The 22,574-nt window shown below is 43.6% G+C and overlaps 1 protein-coding gene across 4 annotated transcripts in view; it reads right to left on the minus strand.

Annotated features, from left to right (window-relative positions):
• Nucleotides 1-22,574, minus strand: part of CIT (citron rho-interacting serine/threonine kinase) — a 134,252-nt gene that overhangs the window by 15,689 nt on the left and 95,989 nt on the right. For all 4 annotated transcript variants that reach the window (XM_083147027.1, XM_083147037.1, XM_083147054.1 and 1 more), the window contains 6 exons: nt 13,823-13,987; nt 13,535-13,672; nt 13,218-13,398; nt 6,332-6,423; nt 5,738-5,842; nt 1,410-1,579 (listed from right to left, as the gene is read on the minus strand). In XM_083147027.1, the coding sequence (XP_083003153.1) occupies nt 1,410-1,579; nt 5,738-5,842; nt 6,332-6,423; nt 13,218-13,398; nt 13,535-13,672; nt 13,823-13,987 (851 nt within the window). The remainder of the gene's footprint in view (nt 1-1,409; nt 1,580-5,737; nt 5,843-6,331; nt 6,424-13,217; nt 13,399-13,534; nt 13,673-13,822; nt 13,988-22,574) is intronic.

Genomic DNA, 22,574 nt, shown 5'->3' on the forward strand with positions numbered 1-22,574 from the left:
TATTTGTCTTACCATAACACTGAACCATCTTCTGGAATATGGTCAGCGAGTTTAAAAACTATGGTCAAGGCTATGCAGTCCATACACCTAAGAACCAATTCCCCAACTCTGATCCGATTGGTGAACAGTGGTCTCTGTTAATCAGCATATTAAAAATCAATATATTTTTTTTACTGTAGATTGGAATCAGCAAATAGGGACGTTCCAACATGCTGGATTTTGCCAATCACAGGATTCCAGGATCAGCAGAACGGGAAACTCTGTGCGTAGTACAAAGTTACGGATAACAAAAGTGCCAGATGGATAGAAAAGTAGGATTACCACACCATCCCTTTAAACTGGGGCACTCATAAATTACACAGGTTCTGTGGATGATTAAAACCAGGTGAAATGCAGACTTCAGGTCAGCCAGCCACAGAACCTGTGTAATTCATGAGTGTCCCGGTTTAAAGGGATAGTATTGCAAGCCTAGATACTTTAAAAGGAAACAAATACTTTTTTTTTTTTGCACCTTAAAAGTTGTTCCTTTCTCTATCTATTGCTTGTATTAGTATGTATAACATGGTCAGTTTCTATCACTACCAGAGCTACCTAGTTTATGCAAACTATTTGCCTGAGGAAAATACAAGATTAAAGTGTGAAATTCTGACAAAACACAACATAAAACAAGTGAAAAATGACAATACTGTATACAAACAGACTGCTTAATTTTGAAGATCACATTTTGCATACTTCATGTAATTTGACAGAACAAATAAAATTAGTTTCCATGCAACTATTCATAAATATTTTTATGTAGTATATGTTCCATACTACTAACATCCACAATAAGAATATATCATCCACCTCGAAAAGGAAATATATCCATGCAATTATTTTCTAATAAATTGTAAAATGTACCTATTTCATACACACTGTGAGGACGGGATGCGGTTAATTTCCCGGCGGTCGGAATTCCGGCGTTCAAAATCCCGACGCTGGAATCCCGACCGCCGAAATCCATAAACTTTCTCCCTCTGTGGGTGTCCACGACACCCATAGAGGGAGAACAAATGAGCGTGGCGAGGCACCGGGCCCACTGCGTGGCGAGCGCAGCGAGCCTGCAAGGGGGGTCGATCCACGTCCCCCCTTGTCGGGGATTCCAGCGTCGGGATTTTGAAGGCCGGGATTCCGACCGCCGGGATTCCATACCAAATCCATGAGGACAACCATTTTGTATATCTACCAATAATCATAAAAATGCACAAAATGGCTACTTCCACTGACTGTAAGTGATAAAATGGTAATGCAAAGAAACAGTTGCTCTGGTATAGAAAATTATGCTTTTATAGATAAACAGCCAAATGTTGGCTTTGGGGAGGTTCTGTAATATCTAAGAAACGTGAAGATAAACAAATCCTGGTACCTACAGCATCAGCTTCTGCTTTCTCTCTGGAAACTCTTCCACCAGCAACCACAGACTCCAACGCATTGACCCATCGCTGCTTATCAGGAAAAGTCGGTGCTAACAAGTACAGTGTACGCCCAGGCCAGCAAGTAGTGTGCGGGTGAGACTCCACCTTCATCACGTACGGCACATCTATTAAAACAACAATACAACATCAGACGAAGAGGAACACTGAGCAACCTCGGTCCGGCACCAATATGACTAGATGTTTATGTTAGTAAGACATTATGCCAGTGGTTCCCAAACTGTGCGCCGCGGCTCCCTGGGGTGCCGCGGCGCTGTCACAGGGGTGCCGCGGCCGGTGGCTCTAACATGGAGCCTGACATGCACATGTCTTCCCCCCCCCCTGCGATACGAGCGGGCCGCCCCGATCTGCGGCACTGTCACTGTCATACAGTACTCAGCTGTCGGCGCTTGTCCTGTACTGCGCTTCCAGGACCCTCAGACGGCACAGAGCATTACTGGTAGTGTGGCAAGTCCGTCACCAGTACTAACCAATTGGTGCAGCGGGAGGTGGAATCCCTGATGCTGCACTCAGCTTTCCTGTCTTGTCTGTTCGGCGGCAGTGTCCTCCAGTTCCTGGCTCCTGTCAGTGCACGAGTCTACTGACAGGCTGTGCGATTCTGTGCTAGCAGTGCCCGCAGCAAAGCCTTAATGTGGCTTACTGTACCTTCTTAAAATTTAGTGTACTTACTTTCTTAAAACAATGCTGTGTGATACTGTGTCATATATATATATATATATATATATATATATATATATATATATATAATCCAAATATTTGCACGCAAGGGAGCAGAAAGGAGAGCACTCGCCAATCACAAAGCAAATTTTGTGAAATCCAAGATAGTAAATAATGAATTTAATAAAGAGTCATCAAAGTCCAGCACAGACAAAAAGGTATACTGTATGACAGCCCCGACGTTTCGGTCCAAATTATGGACCATAGCCATCATAGGAGTCTGGTAGTCAGCGTCGAAAGTAATCTCTGCCAGGTAGGTCAGATCATAGTCAGCCACCAGACTATGATCTGACCTACCTGGCAGAGATTACTTTCGACGCTGACTACCAGACTCCTATGATGGCTATGCTCCTTGATAATGGTCCATAATTTGGACCGAAACGTCGGGGCTGTCATACAGTATACCTTTTTGTCTGTGCTGGACTTTGATGACTCTTTATTAAATTCATTATTTACTATCTTGGATTTCACAAAATTTGCTTTGTGATTGGCGAGTGCTCTCCTTTCTGCTCCCTTGCGTGCAGATATTTGGATTATTTTTGAGTGTACACCTTTTTGGGTCTGCACTTTTGGTTGGGCACCCCACTGCTGTTCCTGTTTGGGTGAGAGTGCGGTCTTTCTCTCTCTATATATATATATATTTATATATATATATATATATATATATATATATATATATATATATATATATATATATATATAGTCCACTGTTCCTTATATATATATATATATATATATATATATAGTCCACTGTTCCCCAAGGAACAAACAGAGTGGCACTCCACAGGTATAATATCATTCATTTAATATGGTTAAAGGTGATACATTAAGGCAGCCAAAGTTATAGGTGTAGTATAGGTGACACATACCTGCACGGACATCTTTCTTTTCAGCTAGCCATCATCATGAGGAAATGGCCGCCCTGGCCATGAAACGTTGATAACTTTGGCTTCCGTAATGTATCACCTTTAACCATGTTAAATTAATGATATTATAACTGTGGAGTGCTGCTGTTTGTTCCTTGGGGAACTGTGGACTGTCAATATTGTGAAGGCACCCCAGAAGCTGACCAATTCGTCCAGAGTGCCAAGCTTGCCTACTGTGTGTATAAATAGATAGATAGAGATGGGTGGGACCGGCACGCCACTTTGTGGTCAAATCATGCTGCGGTGCCCTCCAAGACTCTAGCAAGTCAATGTACAAGCCGTGGGTGGGCTTTTTTTACTGCATGATAAACAGTCTTTTTGAATGCCGCCCAGCCACGGATATGTGTGTGTGTGTGTGTGTGTGTGTGTGTGTGTGTGTGTGTGTATATATATATATATATATATATATATATATATACATACATAAATATATATATATACACACACACACACACACGTATGAATGTATATGTGTGTAGGTACTCTTTACCTAGAACGGCGCCCATCGCGGTGATCGCGGCATCGCGGGCAGTACATAAACGGCCGCGACGCGATGCCCGCGATCACCGCGATTTTCCCATAGGGAACAATGTTAAAAAGCCTGATTGACCGCGATTTTGCATTCAATGCCCGCGATTTTCCCATAGGAATCAATGTTAAATGGGCTACAGAGCCCAAATAGGCACAATTAACCCTTAAATGTCCCCCCAATTTTTGTACGCCACCCCACGATCCACGCCAACCCGAAGCGTGGCGAGCGCAGCGAACATGCAGGTCAATTTTGAGCGTAGCGAGCCACCGAGCCCGAAGCGTGGCGAGCGCAGCGAGCCCCGCGAGGGGACGCGGATACCTTCACAGGTAAACGCGTCCCCTCGCGGGCTTCACAGGTGTCCGCTTTTCGCCACGGATACCTGTGAAGCCCGCGAGGGGACGCGTATAACTGTGAAGGTATCCGCGGGGCTCGCTGCGCTCGCCACGCTTCGGGCTCGGTGGCTCGCTGCGCTTGCCACACTATTCTATTCTCAACTCCACGCCGACGTGGATAGTAGGGCATGAAAAGGTCGGAGGACGCGTACCGCCGCCGCTCGCCACGCTTCGGGTTGGCGTGGATCGTGGGGTGGCGTACAAAAATTGGGGTGACATTTAAGGGTTAATTCTGCCTATTTGGGCTCTGTAGCCCATTTAACATTGATTCCTATGTGAAAATCGCGGGCATTGAGGCATTTTAAAGTAAAATCGCGGTCAATCAGGCTTTTTAACATTGTTCCCTATGGGAAAATCGCAGTCATCGCGGGTACACGATTTTTATGTACCCGCGATTTACCCGCGATGCCCGCGATTTTTTACCCCCGACGCCCGCGATTCTAATCGCGGGCGCCGTTCTAGGTAAAGAGTACCTGTGTGTATATATATATATATATATATATCTCTACGTGTGTGTGTGTGTATATATATATACACATATATATATATATATATATATATATATATATAGAGTAACTCATGTGTCGACACATATAGGACAGCACACCTTTTATATATGCAGATTTAATGAAAAAGAAATCGGCAATGCATAGCATGACAGCTGACCCATATATGTTTAAAAAGAACATGGGGAATCATTTAGTCACCCATCTTTATAAGGCTTCCAGAGAATATGTCACAGTCGACGATACCGTTTCGATGGGCTTTCCTCCTTCCTCATGGAGTGCAGTGTTTAGAATGGCAGTTGGTGTAACCTCCCAACCATCCTTTTTGCAAACAAGTTATCTTATAATAAGTATTTTTTTCCTGATCTAAATACTAATCTTTTTATTTTGACACAACTACACTTATAAAACGACAGTTCGGTAATTATTTTGGCTTAAGGGTGCCCTCAAAAAATCTTGGAGACCCAAAGGGTGCCTTGAGCTGAAAAAGTTTGGGAACCACTGCATTATGCATATCATAGCTACAACACTTCTAAAAAAGTTACAATTTGTTCACTTTTAATTCTAAAGCTGCTACATTTGTGTCAGTGCCAAACTAGCCAATCTGTGATTAAGTAAATGCAAATTCCCAAATTCAATTAATAATCTGAATATGTGGAAACTATTCATCAAAAAGATCTGACAGCACCTGCTTGAAGTATGTGTATAGTAGCCGTACATCTTACGATCCTACATTGTGCATGCACTGAGACTTTCTGCTGTCAGACTTTATTAAACCCAAATTATAAAGCCCCGTACACACTAGGCAAGTTTAAAAAATATATTGTTTAGAAAGGCTCTGCGATGTGATATGCTCAATGTGGTTAATGATACACGATCCCATGCATTGTTAAAGACCCCCCATTGGCTGAACATGCAGGTCAATTTTGATGACCTGCATGTAGAGCGGGTGACGACAGTGTGTACACTGTAAATCTTATTTGACCAGTGGCACTACATATATATATATATATATATATATATATATATATTCAGTGCCGCTAGTCAGAAAGTGTGTGAGGCAAATGTCCATTTCTTAAACACAATGAAATATAACCTAATATTATAAAATTTTAAAGAAAATAGAAATTGAAAAGGGACTGGCAACCAATATTCTTAGTAAAATACTATTTTAGCAATGTAAGATGCTCGCCTGATTTTGCAGTATTCACAAGCTCGGTGGACCCCACAGCTCCGTGAATGGTTACATCGCCATCAGGAAGACAAAGCTCAAACTCCTCCGAAGGTCGCTGGTTCCCTGTGGACAATAATGCAAGTGTTCAATAAACTTACAGAGCGCAATACACTGCTCTTTCTGTATATTGTCATGATACAACACAAGCCAAGACTTGTTTTCTAGAGAAGATATTATTGTAAAATGGTGACACATTATGGAATGAAAACTTTTCGATGTACTTTTGTGCAGGGGGTAAACTTACTGGAAAGGAAAGGTGGCATAATAAAGGGGAATGAATATAGAGGGAGCACTCTAGAAACAGACTATACAAGTGATAGTTTGCAGGTCACTATGCGGGAAGGAAAACATGACAATTACTTAGATCAAGTGTTCAATCTGAATAAGGTTTTAATAAACCATTCTGCAGAGGCAGGACATGTAGCTGCCCTTCCCCACATCTCTACAGGAAGGGCCAGTACTAGGTGTTGGAGGTTTGGAAAGCTTTCACAGTAACGTATAAAGCTCATAGTAAACATAGCTCAGTAAATAAATAAGTAAAGTCAAGCACACCTTCTTTCACTTCAGAATCAAAGATTAAGATCTTAGACCCCTCTAGCACAATGTATTTTCTGTCCCAGCCTTGCTGTCCACGTTTGTTGTTCCTACAAAGTTAGGAAGAATAGGATATAAACAGAAAATACTTGTTAATGATCGACAAAAATATTTTACCAATCTGTTTAGCCTATCATCATACTCTTCTAATAAGATTGATCTTAAAAATACAGTAAAGTGTATATCTTGATTGGCTAGTACAAATGTGACCAGCTATGTTGTTGATGTGATGCAGGCCCATTAAGCTGGCCATACTCCTAAACATTTATTGTCCTATCTTTTCGATTCTCACAACAATCTGGTATATCAGAATGACTGTTTTTGGCAGTTTTCCAGCATTTCGAAGCATAAGGTCTACTGTCATTTGCTCCCATAAATTACCACATTTTTGTTCCAACCAGACAGATTGGACAATAAATCTCTTGTTGTATGGCCAGCTTTAATGGGATTAATAGGCGTCTGTGAGTAAATGGATCATACTGCGATGCTTAGGCATCTATCTGTATGCCGTATTGCGACCAACAATCAAAGATAAGGACTTAAGACAATAAACAAAACATACAGAAAAGGGAACCATAAGGAAATGCCTCCTTCTATGTCACGGGTGTCAAACACAAGGCCCGCGAGCCAAATCCGGCCCGCCAGACCTCGTCATGTGGCCCGCGTGAGGAGATAGCATGCAGGGGCAGTGTGTCTAAAACAGGAGTGCTGCGGGCCGCGTCCACGTCCGCCTTACCTGTTCCTCTACTGTCTGCGGCCATGTTCCTGTAGGCACATATGTATGCGGCTACAGAAACATGGCCGCCGGCCTCCAAGGCTACGTGGAGGAGGGCCTGGCCGCCTGTTCCCTCTGATGCCCGGCAGTGACAGACACTGGGTGGGGACGTCATGACGATGACGCCGCCCGCCCATGCGTCTGTAGAGAAGTAGGAGCAGGCAGGGAAGCTGGACCGGGAGTAGGGGACAGTGTGGCCGCAGCAAGCAGTGAAGAAAAGCTGGAAGCCGCAGCAGCTGCAGGGCAGACAGAGAAACAGTAAGTGAGGATGAGGATCACACTCACAATAAAAAAAAATATATATATCTGCTGTTTCCTGAGGTGTCCCCGTGTATAATAATAATAATAATGCCATGACACCACAGGCTGCTCCTCCTGTATAATTATTTATGTGTCATGGCATTACTTTTATTATATTATACAGGGGGAGCAGTCTGTGGTGTCATGGCATTATTATTATACAGGGGGAGCAGCATGTGGTGTCATGGCATTCACTTTATATTATACAGGGGGAGCAGCCTGTGGTGTCATGGCATTATAATTATACAGGGGGACCTACAGATACAACCGGACCTTTGAGGGTGACCAAACTGCTGATGCGGCCCCCGATGAATTTGAGTTTGACACCCCTGTTCTATGTTATTACCAATGTTACCATCATTGGAATAAATCTAATAGAATACATGGTACTTTTTAATAAGGGGATTATCATAAAAACAATTTATTTACAAAAGTGGTACTCCAATGCTGGGCATACATTGTCAGGTATAATGTCTGAAAGAGATTTTTGTGTCCATAAACTGTACGATTGCTTGGTGTTTAACCACACAATGTCTGCTTCCCTCCCCTGGCGAGTAAACATTTCCATGTTTATCCCTGTGAAGGGACAGGGAAATATTGGGCTGTAGGCTGTGACAATGTATGAAATTGCCAGATTCAACAATTCAATGATCTGTAAATGCAGACCTGTTGGATGATTTATGTCCAATCATAGCTGATCAATCGTGACCACATACTACGCAATTATCATCAGCAGATTCATATTAGCAACTAAAGCAAAAAATAAAAGTAACTGTAACAAAAACATGTTACAAAGCAAGGAGGAGCCAATACATTTATAGTGTTACTGTGCAGGTTGAATACTGGCTGCTTTTGCACATACTGTAGCCTGCAAAGGTTAGACAGCTTTATTTTTACACTGCGATTTAGATTATTTTGAACACACCCCACCCAATTCTAATTTTCAGGTTACATCTTCCCCACATTCAGTGCAACATGGTTTTGCCCAGTTGTGTAATTGTTTTTGCTTTACTTAAAAATATGAATCAGGCCCTATCTGCAGATCGGTCCGAAAATGTAATATTCCCACCATAACACTCCAGGTTCTAAGGATGCACATGTTTGAGCACAAGTGGCTTTAAGTAATATCGTAAGTCAATTTGATTTAACAATCTATGATCAAGCATGGATATTCTTAAAACCTGCACTGTAGCACATTGAAGGTAGTTCCCCAAAAAAACAAATCCGACTTTAAAACAAGTCAGATCTGTTTTGTTGAATTTCACGATGTTTTTCGACACTCCACAGAATTTCCGACATTCGACAGCCAAAACATTGAATTCCGGCTGTTGAGTTGCAGTTGAGAGAAACAAAAACAGTCTGGGATTCCAACTTTCGAGATGTTCCTGCACTCGGATTCCTGGAATGAATACCCCCTATGAGTCCATACTTAATACTCAGCTCTACTCTTTTGCCTGTTGATCTCAATTTAAGAGTCCTCCCTATAGTTTGTTTTCATGTGTGCATCTACTTTATCTACCTTGTGTGTTCCTGTATTATGTATGGTCTGTACAACCCTATGACAAATGACAAAACAATGGCAATAATCATAAACACCACCAATCCAACAACCCAATGAAATGGTAATATCAGCAGGAATGTCTGAGATAAACAGTTTAGTCCCAAAGTAAAGACCTTGGCAGAGAAAGAAAATCTATAAATACAACAAAGAAATTCATTGAGAATAAAGGGTTGGGAAAAAAACTAGTGAAGATTTTAAAAGCACGTATAAAAGTCCTAATTTTGAATATATTTTTCTTAAAAACCATATACACACCCTAAAACAAAACAACAAATTAAAATAACCAGTACAAGACCTGAGATTAGGTTATAGCGATGGCTGAAGTTGGCATGTGCTATAATCATACAGTCATTTGGGCAGAACCTACTACTGCATGTATGTATGTATGAAAAACAGACACTGCAGTTGTCAATCTTCTGATTTTTGGTGGTGAATGCTGACTAAGTAGAGAGGACCGAAAGTGCACTGGGATCAGGAAGGCAGGAGGCTTGTTTTAAAAGAAAACATACACTATAGCAATCAGGAAATATAACTAACGTGTCTTAGTCACCTTAGACGTCATCCTTTGGGGAGTACGAGAATTAAGAAACCTCATGCAGCTTGACATCTGTTTGCCTAGAAACCTTGTGCAGATTGACACCTGACACAGATGAAGGAGTCATCAGACCAAAGTCTGTAAGTAGACAATCTTGTCCCATGGAAAAAAAACATTAGGTGTCAAGCAGGGCCTATCCTGCCAGCAAAAGGTGCGTCATCAATGAGTCCCTTGACTGAGCCACAATAAGTAGATTGTTCAGCTAAGAGAGTATTCTGACTCCCTATAGCAGCAGCCTGGGCACCATTCACTGATGATATCTTGGTGAAGACTCAAGGGGCCTTCAAAGCACAAAGGCAGTTTTTTTTTGGACTGGATGCAAAGTGCTGGAAACACTGATGAGATTCTCAGAGTGGTACATGTAAGTATGCATCCTTGATATCCAGGGACACCAGTGAACGCATAATGGACTCCAGCCTGAACCTTGGAACCCTGTGATGTACATATGCCTTCACATACAACTATCTTCCAGGAGATACAAGTCGAAGTATACATAACACGTGAGTGCTGTATGACTGCATTCTCGGGCATCTTTGCAGGCAACTTTTCCCATTAAAATTCATCTAACTCGTAAAACGGAGTAAATAGGATGCACAAGCAGCTTCTGCTGATTAAAATTATATGCCAATATTCTGTGTGCAAGACTGGCTGTATCTGTATACAAATACTATGTTACAGTGTTTTCCTGGAAAACACTCAATGTTCCATTTCTTATGCAAATACTGCTACAGTCACACACTATATATAGGCATGCCGCATATCTGTAAAAGCTGCTTATGTGTCAAATGTGTTTTGAGAATAATATGTATTCTAATGGAAAAAGGCCCCAAAAAGATGCCCAGTGCTACTAAGTCGCCCCATGGCATAGCCCAACAAGAAAGGAGGCTAGATGTACTTATAAATATCAGTACTTGGAGAGACATCAGAAGCAAAAGCAGCCATCTAATTTCTAAATGAGTAAGAGGTTGGAGTAACAAGTTCCTCTTTTAAACTGATAGTATGGAAGCAATGACCCTGGAGGGCAGGAGTGAACACAGATTATTGAAGGGCCCCTGGTTTTGACTGGGTCAAGAGAAAAGCCTGTTGCAAGGAACTAGTCTGGAGGAAGGTGTGAAAGTATAAATCGTACCGTCTTGTTAAGATGTTGCACACCCAGGAATCTGGATGGGGGGCCAAGCCATAATGGAGTTTAGTTTCTATGAGGGCTTTGCCAGGCGATTGATGTGTTGCCCAATTCTACCTGCCTTTCCTTAACTCCTCTGTACCTGGACGCCTAGCCCAATGAGGATAGTTACAATCTAGATCTGCCTTGATGGAGAAATTACCTAAATGAGTCTTTATTTTAGGTACCAACAAAGAGTGCTAGTAGCTAAATGGACAGTTGGGGGGGGGGGGGGGGTCCATGAAAGGAGGGGGCTCATTTCCCCACTGTTAGAAGGGGGATATGTATAAAAACCCAACATGCATTTAGAAACCTTAAATCGCTTTCAAGGTGCAACCAGGTCAGCAATAAGATCCTCCAACTGCAGATAAAACTGCTTCTTCTTACATTTGAATATGAACATGTCCTGAGAAGGAGACTCTGAGTTTTTAATGAGCACCAAGGATTTAGAGTGGCATTTAAAGTTTCCAAAGTGACATGGCTCAAGAGTCCCTCCTCCTTTTACGGAGAAGAATTCCACCTCAAATGACTGGACACCATTTTCCATTAGATGACATATATCTGACTAACAGCATTTGCTAAACCTACAAACTGCCTTGCATTGACAGATAAACCCAGGGAGGTTCAACTGGTGACTGCGGAGGTGCACTAGATAAAGTGAGAGCCCTACAGCTAAATCTGATGGGAATGGCTTGGACAAGGCTAATTGTCTAGGCAGTTAAATCAATCACTTGTGACATGATGGAAGCCCTTCTTGGGAGGGAGGGGCTCTACTACCTGAAAAGCCGACTGCTGTGCAGCAGCAAAGCATGCATCAGAGAGGCCACCACGATCCTGAGCATAACTGGTAACTTTGCCCAGGCATTTTTTGAGGACAGATGGGAAGTCAGCAGGTCTGCTATGGCATCTTGTTAAATCACCACCACTACGATTAAAGAGAATGTGTACAAAGTGTTTTTTTCCAAGTGTTAAGTATTGAAGGGAGGCAAGAGAGACTGTTTTTACATATATGGTGGATATATTCCAAGATTTTGGAATAAAGTCTGTTCACTTTTCGTCTCTCCTTCCAAACGATTTGGGTTCCACGGCTGTATGCTTAGCCGCATCTCCTAAATTGCCACCTCTTCTCATATAGCGGGTGTATATGCGCTACACCAATTTTCTTTCTAGATGTCAATTTGACCTTACAGCCCTGACTCATTGTTTTTCATACTTGTGCACCTATCCCACCTCCCATCCACTTCATATTTGCATCCAGTTATATTAATATTTCTATAATGAAATGAAGTTATTTTATTGCCTTTCTTCAAGATAATGAATTTTTTGTTTACCACTTTGCACTTGTAACTTGCTTTTCTAATAAATACATTTGAAAAACATTAACAACTATAAGGACAAAAAAAGTGTCTGAACTCCATTGCTGTGGGTTTCGGATCTAATAATAAAGATAATATTATTATAATAATAATAGCATAGTGCCATATTTCTATGTAGCGTTCACCAGCACTACAATGACATGACATATTTCTGTTAAATGTTCTGAACTATTTTGTAGTCGGGAGCATACAACAAACACAGGTTCATAGCTTCGCCTTATTCAAGTCCAATTTACAATGATCTTTTTTCTTCTTAGCAGATCTGTCTAGTGGTGTTCACATGGCAGTTTTTTAGCAGATCGAAAAAATGCCGTGTTTAGAAAGTGTTGAATTGCTCCGATAATGGCATGAAACAGCTATTTCAGTTTCACAAAACATATCAGTTCTCAAAAAAATTTAATTGCTGCTGCGTGACTTTAAAGAATAAGCAACAGAATATGATTAACAGAAAATATTTAGGTGACCATTTAGTGAGCAATGCATTATAAATAAAAGCAGAAGAGATATTGTTTACCTGTAAAAGCATAATTATCGTGGTTTTTGTTTTACTGTACTTGAAAAATCCAGAAACCACTTTTATATGTACGCAAAAAAAACCCACAGGATTTTGGTACTTACTGATCCTTTTCTCTGATTCCTTGGGAGATATTGGAGTTTGGCTGCAGTATAGGTCATGAGTAAACCCTAGCACTGAAATGTACATGGCTCCACCCCCTCTATACCCCATTGGCCTCAGTAAAAATGAACCAAGTCGAGACAGAGAGCAGAGAATCAAAGGGTTAGAGAGGAACCATACAAACAGGAGCCAAAATGAAGGCGAAACCACCTAATAAATTAAGACTAAAGCAGTAATGAACATTTTAATTACCTCTATACCAGTAGGTTAATAAAAAATTAAGCCTTGTGTGTGTATATGTTTGTGTACATGTGACAGGCAATGTGTTGTAGAATGTGTGCTATACAAATAACTTAACACTAGCTACATAACAGCTCCTCAATGTGACTTCTTTAACTACATTGCAAGAGAGTCAATGATCTATTTTACTGTAACTGCTGTATCTCAAACATTTAATACCTTGGGACCTTCATCCAACCTTCCAGTCGCACGGAGCCACTGACTTCTTTCATCTGCATTCCTGGGGAATTCATTTTCTCTCTACAAAAGGCTTCAGTGAAATGTGTAGCATATTCTGCAGGGAGGCCACATGTAGCTGGGAGGCAGGAGGAACACTTTGGGTGACACATGACCTGACATTCTTATAAAGAGACAAACAGAAATGCATGTTAACAACTCTGCCCGGCAAATAACTATGTGTGTCTTCAAACCGAGACAGCTGGCCTTAACAAAGTAACATATGTTACGGTGATGACAGAATGGAAAATGGTTCTTACCTACACATTTTGCTCCTTGACGCCCAAAGTGTACGGTATCCAAGCAGACCGAACATTTGGCTGCTCGCATAGTAAGACCAACATTAAATCTGTGAGGAATATTATGGTGCATTCGTTCTTTAAGGCGACGACTAAACTCTGTTTGAAAATAAATTATTTCCTTTTCACCAACAGAACACAGTATGCACAAATGTACATTTACTCAGACAAAACACAACCAATCGTAAAATCAGAGAAAGGACTATCTTGATGAAGAGTCCCTGGCTCATCTGTAACATGGATTCTTACCTTCAGGTGTAGATGATTCTTTTCTTCTACTTGACTGAGGGGCCAGCAAACTGACCGCATTCGGCTGATGTTCTGGAGACCTAACCAAAGCAGACATTATGATCTGCTGCCTTGCCGTACCAGGCGTAGAAGGAAGAGGATGGTCAGATACCTTTAGGTGTGCAGCTGCAGGAGGGGAGAGGAATGTCATAAAACCTACCACCAACAAATACCAACCCATGCTGTACGTACTACAAAAGTCTGTCTAAACAAACTATCATAGTTTATATATTATAATATATGCATACATACACACACACACATTCAGCAGCCATAATATTATAACCACCTGCCTAATATTATGTAGGTCCCCCTCATGCTTCCAGAACAGTTCTGACTCATTGAGGCAAGACTTCAACACAAGATTTCTGAAGGTTTAGGGGGGTATGCAATCATTGTCGTGCACCCGCAGCCATCTCCCGACGGGGGAGATGGCTGCGGGGCCCTATTCAATGCTGTCTTCCCCGACAGCATTGAACAGGGTTTCACCGCAGAATGAGCCCGACATCACAAGCTGTCGGGCTCGTTCTGCCGAGAAAAGCCGGAAATAGGCAAGCTCCTGGCCAGAGCTCGTCTATTTCCGTCATCAACTCGCGGCCACTCCCCCTTCTCGCTGCTCGGCGGCCGGGACATTGAATCCCGACTGCCGAGCTCCGGGCGAGCTGACCGAAAACGGGACAGGGGCACGGCAGTCGAGCTTGATCGACAGCCATTCCCCTAACATTGAATACCCCCCTTAATGTGATATCTGATACCAAGAAGTTAACCGCAGATCCGTTAATTCTTGTAAGTTGCAAAGAGAGGCCGCCATGGCTCGGATGTGTTTATCTAGCACATGATTATTATTATCGTTTATTTATATGGTGCCACAAGGGTTCCGCAGTGCCTGACAATACATAGATGAGCCAAAAAACAAACAAGAAAATAGTGATTTACAGATGCTTGATCAAATTGAGTTATGGGTATTTTGGAGGTCAACTCAACACCAGGAACACATTGTAGTGTTCATCAAACCATTTCTGAACCATTTTTAGAATGTGTCACATTATCCTTCCGTCGGGGAACACTGCTGCCATGTACTTGGTCTTTAACAAGGGTTAGGTACATGTCAAAGTAAAATCTACATGAACGCCAGAAGCCAACATTTCCAATCAATACTTTGCCCAGAACATCACACTGCATCAGCCGGTTTGCCATCTTTCCATAATGAATCCTGGTGATATCTCTTCCCCAGGTAAACGATGCATGTGACTCTTCAATTGATGTAATACATTTTTTGAAGTTTTGGCGGGCACCTTACTCCCTATTTAGCCTCAGAAGGTATTAGTTGTTTGTATGCCCTTGATGAAGGAGGTGACGCTCCGAAACAGCTGTCGGGCTATGAGAAGATAAGCTGTTCAGGACCTGGCTCCCCTAAGCTGATAAGTAGCTGCATACTTGGAATAATATCTGAGGCTGTTTTCATTGAATTATTTTCCACTAGAAGATATTTGTATTGAACTGGTGGTGTGCTGGCTCATGTTTCCATACCAGCACTTGGAGTGGAATCTTGGATATATATATTGTGCACGATGCACCAAGCTCTGCAATCTTAATTCAGTGTATAAAAAAAGCATGAAATTATCTGCAAACATGTATTCATATACAAATAATATAACTAATATAAAAAAAACCCTCCCAATAAATCAGGTGGCTGCAAAAATTCTCTAATTGTTCCGTTTCCCAACGGAGCTATAGTAAATGTTCATCGATGATAGGACTTTGCGCCTTCAGTGTTAGTAAATTCTGATTACATAATCCTTAAATGAGTATTATATATGCGTACCGGATGAATGATGGAACACAGCATGTAGCAGTGACACGACACTTCTGCCTGGTGCACTCCAGGGTCATCAGCTGGTACGCTTGTTGGATGTGTGGTATGTATAAAAAAAATGTAGTGTCAATACATGCACTTTTGTATAAAGTGACTTAGTGCGGATATAAATATATTATATATATATATTATATTATTTTAAAGTGCTTATAGTGCCTTGTTTGATAAAGCTTACAAGGATACTGGATGTATGAATATATATATATATATATATATATATATATATATATATATATATATATATATATATATATATATATATATATTAAAATTGATGCTCTTCTGCCACCAGGTGGTTCAAAAATAATATAGATTACTGAGTGATTTTGGAGCACACCCAGTGTATAAGTGAGAGAAAATGTTAAACTCACATCTTTTCTTTTTTAGGGTTTCTACAGTTGGTAAGGATTCCTCCAATGGTGAACCTTGAAACTGAACCCCCCCCCCAAAAGTAGTGTGATACCATTAAAAAATAATAATAATATAACACACAAAAACAAAATATAGAGAATGGACTCGTATAATAAAAATGACAGTATATGCTTATCTGAAACTCAGCATCAATTTGTGGAGAGGTATCTGCAGCTGCCCAATGCATTTCGTCCCTTTTGTGGTCTGTGGGAATTCTTTAGGGGTCAATATCTATCTATCTATCTATCTATCCACACACACACACACACACACACACACACACACACACACACACACACAGAGTCATACAGGTGGAGTATCCCTTATACAAATTTTTCCAAAAACAATAGTTTACAGAATTTACTTTTTTTTTGTTTGCTAAAAACCTACTGTGAACATCTGTAACTGGCACTACTCGGAAAAGGTATCAAACCTATAGTGGCAAATGAAAGTATGTACAGTAGACCATGTGGCTGCTCTGCACAGCTGCTCTGCAGATACACCAGAGGCCGCAGCTCACGATGTACCCACTGAGCGAGTGGAATGAGCTGTAAGCCCAGACGGCACTGGTCTCTTAGCCAAGAGATACGCCTGCCGTACAGTTAGCCGGAGCCAAGGATTGTTTGGAGGCTGGCCAGCCTCGTTTATGAGGGTCATATAGAACAAATAAGACTTCAGTTTTTCTGATGTCCTTAGTTCTGGAAACGTAAGTGCGAAGAGCTCTCACAACATGAAGTGTTTGAGCCTCATCAGAGTCTGGAAAAGATGGAACAACGATCTCCTGATTCATGTGAAAACGTGAAACCACCTTTGGGAGGTAGCCCAACTTAGTGCACGGTCAGGGTGAAATACTAAAAAGGGGGGCTTATAGGACAGGGCTGAGAGGTCGGAGACTCTATGCGCCGAGGCAAGTCTTCCAGGTCAACCACCGGAGATCAACAGAATCCAACGGTTCAAAAAGAGCCGACTGGAGATACCGAAGGACCAAAGGAAGGTCCCAAGGCACCACTGGACTGTGAAAGGGGGTTTTAAGTGCATCACCCCTTGAAGAAAAAAGTGCGAACCTCAGGGCACGAGGCTAATTTCCATTGAAATAACACAGAGAAGGACAAAATTTAAACGTCAAGGTGGAGGAAGGCCAAAACCTTGGGTAACGTGAAAATCCAGGGTTTTTTTCCTCGTTCCTCACACCAGCAAAAGAAAGACCTCCAGACTCTATAATATATCTTTGAAGAGGAAGGCTTTCATGCTGAGATCATTGTCTTGATGACTGCCTCTGAGAAACCTTTATCCCTTAAGACCCTCCTTTCAACAGCCAACCCATCAAAGCGAGTCGGGGGGAGGTTGGGGTGTGTGCAGGGACCTTGTGACAACAGGTCGGAACGATGAAGTAATGTATGAAGAGGATCCACTGCCATCCTTTGGAGATCCGCAAACCATGTTCTCAGTGGCCAATTGGGGGTCACCAGAATAACCCTTACCGGCTCCTTCTTGAGACGACGAAGGAACTGAGGGGGAAGGCATAAATGAGGTCGAAAGGCCATGGTGCTGCAAAGCGCCTACCAGAAAGGCGGCCGGGTCTCGAATCCTTCCCACAGGCAACTTGTGGTTCCAACGGAGGCCATGAGGTCGATCTGGGGTCTGCCCCCTCGATGAGTCAAAGCTTGAAACACTGCTGGATGGAGAGACCATTCACCTAAAAGGATGTCTTGTCGGCTTAAGAAATCCGCCTCCCAATTAGTTATTCCTGGAATGTACACGACCGACAGGGCCAGGAGGTGACGTTCCGCCCATTTGAAAATTGGCCGTACTTCCCGAAAAGCCGCCATGCTCCTTGTTCCTCCCTGGTGGTTTATGTAAGCCACCGCCGTGGCATTGTCCGTTTTCGACTTTGACTGCCCGTGAACAAAGAAGTAGAGACCCCTGAAGAAGAGCATGGTGGATCTCTCTGAGTTCCAGCACATTGATTGGAAGCTGAGCTTCCTGAGACAAACAACGCCCTTGGAATGAATGATCCACCACCACGGCCCCCCAGCCTCTGAGGCTGGCGTCCGTGGTCAGTAGGATCCAATCGTTGATGATGAATGGTTGGCCCATCGACTGGTGGCTCCATCCACGTCACCTAAGTAGGTGAGAGTCTGACCTCCCTGGGTATAACCAAGGTCTGAGTGTGTAGGCCTTGGCGAGAGCGATTCCAGTGTTTTAAGACATGTAGCTGTAACAGGCGTGAATGGAATTGGGCGATATCCACCATTTCAAAACATGAGACCATCTTCCCTAGGACTCTCATGCAGAGGTGCAGGGACACTCTGTTGTGCTTGAGGAACTGACAGACCAGTAGCTGCAAGGCCCGCACTTTGTCGTCTGGCAAGAGTACTCTCTGAGCTTGTGAGTCCAGATGAGCTCCCAGGTGAATCATCGATTGGGAGGGAATCAGGCTGGATATGCGCCAGTTTACCAGCCAACTGTGAGACTGTAGCAGATCCAGTGATCTGTAAGTGTCGGAGTAGCAGGTCCTGAGACTGACCGAGGTTAAGGAGGTCGTCCAGGTAAGGTAGAATACGGATCCCCTGTAGACGCAGGTCCGCTGCCATGACCTTGGTGAATACTCACGGGCATGTGGAGAGTCTGAAGGGAAGGGCCCGAAACTGCACATGGAGCCACTTGGTCGCAAAGCTGAGGTACTGGCGATGGTCTGGGTGAATGGGGATGTGCAGGCAGGCATCCTGGATGTCGAGGGCCACCATAAAGTCCCCCGGTTCCAGGGCCTGTAGAATTGACCTCAGGCATTCCATGCGGAAGCGAGGGACCAGAAGGTATATATTTAGGTCCTTGAAGTTCAGGGTAGGTCGGAAGGAGCCGTCCGGCTTCCCAACGAGGAACAGGTTTGAATAGAATCTCTTGCCCCTCTGTGGGGGAGGGACCAGCTCTATCACCTGTGTCTCGAGGAGGTTTTCGAATGGAATCATTGAGAGCCTTTTCCTTGTGAGGACAGGCCGGCCGGCCTGTAATGAAAAAACTTGTCAGAGGACGCCTGTAAAAGGAGAGATAATACCCTTCCGATACTATGCTCTTTATCCAGCGATCTGATGTTGTCTCTGCCCAATTGTTGGCAAATTGTAGGAGACGGCCTCTGACCTTGGGCCTGGTGACCCTTTCCGGCTGAGTCCTTTCGGGCAGGCGACTTCGTCCAGATGGCTGTCCTTGGGGCTTACCCTGTGGGCGAAAGGAAGACAATTTCTGCTTAGGCGGAGCCGAAGGTAGAAAAGCTGTCTTTGATGTGGCCACTGTAGCCACAATTTTGTCTAATTCTGGACCAAAGAGCATTTCTCCCTAGAAGGGTAGTGCCTCCAGGGCCTTCTTGGACTCTGCATCTGCATTCCAGGTGCGTAGCCAAAGGGCGTGCCTGGCCACCACCGATGAAGCCTAATCCCAGAGGAAAGGGTTGCTGAATCTAAAGCAGCCTCTCCTAAGTATGTAGAGGCTTCCCTGATTAAGTCCACCAGGGGTAGTAATTATGACCTACGGGTGCCAGAATGTTCTGGTTTAAGGCATGAGCCCTCTTCCCTGTCACTCTGGAAACCCAGGCAGACACCAGAGCTGGTCTATTTAGCATGGGTAAAGATGGACCTGAAAACATGTTCCATTTTTCTGTCCGTGGGATCCTTTAAAGGCCGCCACAGTAGCTATAGGCAATGTGGTCGACTGTACTAAACGGAATCGACCTGTGGGGGATTTTTCCCACTTTTTACGGTCCTCCTGGGGAAGGGGGAAGAGTTACTTGGAGATACTAAAACGCTTGTTCAGATATGTCCATGCCTTGGCCAAATTCTGAACACGTTGCCTTGACTGTACGGAGTACAGTCAAAGGAGGGAAAGGTTACAAGTGGAGTACCCCAGGGATCTGTACTTGGACCAGTGCTTTTTAATATCTTTATTGGTGATATTGCATTGAATGGAATTGAGGGGAAAATGTGCCTTTTTGCAGATGACACAAAGGTATGCAACAGGGTAGACACACCAGAAGGGGTAAAACAAATGATTGATGATCTAGGTAGATTAGAGGAATGGTCAAGAGCATGGCAACTACAGTTTAATGCCAAAAAATGCAAAATCATGCACTTGGGTTGCAAAAATCCAAAGACTAAATATAGTATAAATGGCACTATAATGGAAACTACTGAGGAAGAGAGGGATTTCGGTGTCACTATTTCAGGGGACTTAAAGGCAGGTAGGCAATGTAACAAAGCAATGAAGAAGGCAAGTCAGATGCTTGGTTGCATAGGGAGAGGTACCAGCAGTAGAAAGAAAGAAGTAAAAATGCCACTGTATAGGTAATTGGTACGACCTCATCTAGAGTATTGTGTTCAGTTCTGGAGGCCATATCTCCTGAAGGATATAAATATATTAGAGACTGTACAAAGAAGGGTAACTAAAATGGTGCATGGCCTACATCACAAAACATACCAGGAAAGACTAAAAGATCTTAATATGTATACTTTAGAGCAGAGAAGGGAAAGGGGGGACATGATAGAAACTTTCAAATATATCAAGGGTTTTAACAAGGTACAGGTGGGAGACATTCTTCACAGGAAGAGGAGCAGCAGAACAAGAGGACATGCACTGAAACTGGAGGGAGGAAGATTCAGGGGAAATTTGAGAAATAATTACTTCACAGAAAGAGTAGTAGATAAGTGGAATAGCCTCCCATCAGAGGTGGTAGAGGCAAATACAGTAGTACAATTTAAACATGCTTGGGATAGGCATATTGATATCCTTACAAAAAAAAGGATCAAATATGGTTTGAGGTAACATGTTTAAAAAAGGGGCAGACTAGATGGGCCAAGTGGTTCTTATCTGCCGTCAAATTCTATGTTTCTATAACTTGAGTAGAGGGGAAAAAATGGTTGGATCCTTCTTTTTACGTTTGAAGGAGGGTGCCTCGACCTGTTGTGGCTGGTCCGGTGTCTGAATGTTAAGACATGAGTGGACTGCCTTTACTAATGCCTCTACTCTGGATTGGGTAATAAAGTCGTCCTGAGATACAGAGCCCTGGTCTGACCCATCAGTGTCGGGCTCATCATCAGAGGACTCCTCTGCTGAAGAGGTATCTTGCACAATCTGAGTGCTAGCTCTCAGGGCTTTGTGGTTCGTGGAAGCACCCAGCAGTGACTGCAGGGAGGAGGAGACTTGCACCAACCCCTGCACAGAAGACGACAAGCATTGGGACCCAGGCTGGTTCTGGAGAAGGCGCCGCTTGGACCTCCTGATAAGGAGGGGGCGCCGGGGCAGCAGGCTGGGGTGGCCCCCAAGAAGCTGTCAACTGTTCGGTAAGGTCTCTCATGGCTATACTGAGAGCCTGTGCCCAGTCGGGTTCTGGGGGACGCACCGGTGTGGCTGCAGGGCTCACAGAGTCTTCCTCACAACAGCGCGTACAAACACCCCCATGGTCTGAACGTACAGATGAGAAATTCTCTTTACATCTTTTGCGCGTAAAGGCTCGCAGAGGAGGAGCGTCCCCTGACCGCGAGGGTCCTGTGGACTTAGACCCTGACTGTGAGGCCATTATGCAAAGGCAGACTCCTGTTACACAGCAGTACAATGTTGCATTTGAGACAGGGAGAGAAGCAGAATAGTTAAAAGATAGCAAAGAGTTATGATCTAGCAATGGCTGTACTTGCACACCAGACTGCAGTATCAGCATCTATCAAATCTGGCCCGTCGTGGAGCCTGGGGGAGGTAGAGTGCTGGTGCCCCTTAAGCTGCTTCAGGCTCTGTCTGCTACTGCTGCTGTGAGCGGGAACAGATCCAGGCCCCGGCAGGAACTCAGACTGAGGCTGGCCGTCCGGGACCTGGGCGGCGAGTGACATGATGGGGATGTCCCTCCCCTCCTGGAACCTCCAGGGAACTAAAATGGCGGCTCCACCGCTAAAATTGTTCCCTGGTGGTATAGCGGCCACGATCGCCCACACGGGGAACCCTGTGCCTCTGCCAGGTGGTCACAGGGAGTGCACTAGCTCCAGTTGACATGCCGCGCTGAATGTCTCCCTCTTGTCGCCGGTGCATCTCACAGGCCTTCACGCCCATGAGCCATGACAGGACTGCCCACGGGAGGCGGCGAGCTGGCTCCGGAGCAGCTTGGGGTACCATCCCGGCTTGCTCACCGCTTAAGTGAAGAAAAAAACAAACTAAAAATAAAACTAAAAAGTCTCTAAATACATACACACTAGGCAGCACCTACAAACAGGTCCTGTGCCCTAAGGCACCAAGAAAAAACTGTCCTGAAGGCAGAGTGTGGGGAGGAGGGGCCTGGGCTGCACCAGAGAAGTCTCTCCTACTTGGTGCCTGTCGCTGTGGCTCCGCCCCTCATCCCACTGTCCACCAACATATGAATGAAATCATTTGTTATCCAAAATGCTTCTGGTC

This window comes from Crinia signifera, chromosome 1 (assembly GCF_055691185.1).
Source record: "Crinia signifera chromosome 1, ASM5569118v1, whole genome shotgun sequence".
NCBI classification, from domain to species: domain Eukaryota; kingdom Metazoa; phylum Chordata; class Amphibia; order Anura; family Myobatrachidae; genus Crinia; species Crinia signifera.